The sequence below is a fragment of the Tupaia chinensis genome, unplaced genomic scaffold (assembly GCF_000334495.1).
Source record: "Tupaia chinensis unplaced genomic scaffold, TupChi_1.0 Scaffold147038_1, whole genome shotgun sequence".
In the NCBI taxonomy this organism is placed as follows: domain Eukaryota; kingdom Metazoa; phylum Chordata; class Mammalia; order Scandentia; family Tupaiidae; genus Tupaia; species Tupaia belangeri.
Window position 1 is genome coordinate 2,341,407 of NW_006206889.1, and position 330 is coordinate 2,341,736.

Below are 330 nucleotides of genomic sequence, written 5' to 3' on the forward strand. Positions count from 1 at the left end.
ATAACAGGGCTCGGCGAGCAGAGGGCAAGCGGCCCTGCCCAGGCCAGCGCACAGACGCGGTCCTGGCACCGCAGAAGGCCGGCGGGACCGGGAAACCGCTGGACCAAAGCAGGGAGAGGGACTGCGAGCGTGCGCGCCGCGGCCAGCAGGGGGCGCGCTACACGTCCAGCGGCGAGGGTTCCCCATCACACCCAGCGCCCAGACCCGGATTCGGATGGCGGGTGAAGCCCGGACCGGCGGGGACGCAGCACTGCGCCGCCTGCTGAGGCTGCACCGCACGGAGATCGCAGGGGCTGGGGACCGTTCTCTTCCTTTCTTGCCGCGCTTGTG

General features: G+C 71.5%; 1 protein-coding gene across 1 annotated transcript in view; it reads left to right on the plus strand.

Annotated features, from left to right (window-relative positions):
- The first annotated feature begins 214 nt into the window (after positions 1 to 214).
- Positions 215 to 330, plus strand: part of AIRE (autoimmune regulator) — an 11,151-nt gene continuing 11,035 nt past the window's right edge. The window contains exon 1 of the mRNA XM_006169488.1: positions 215 to 286. Within this exon, the coding sequence (XP_006169550.1) occupies positions 215 to 286 (72 nt within the window). The remainder of the gene's footprint in view (positions 287 to 330) is intronic.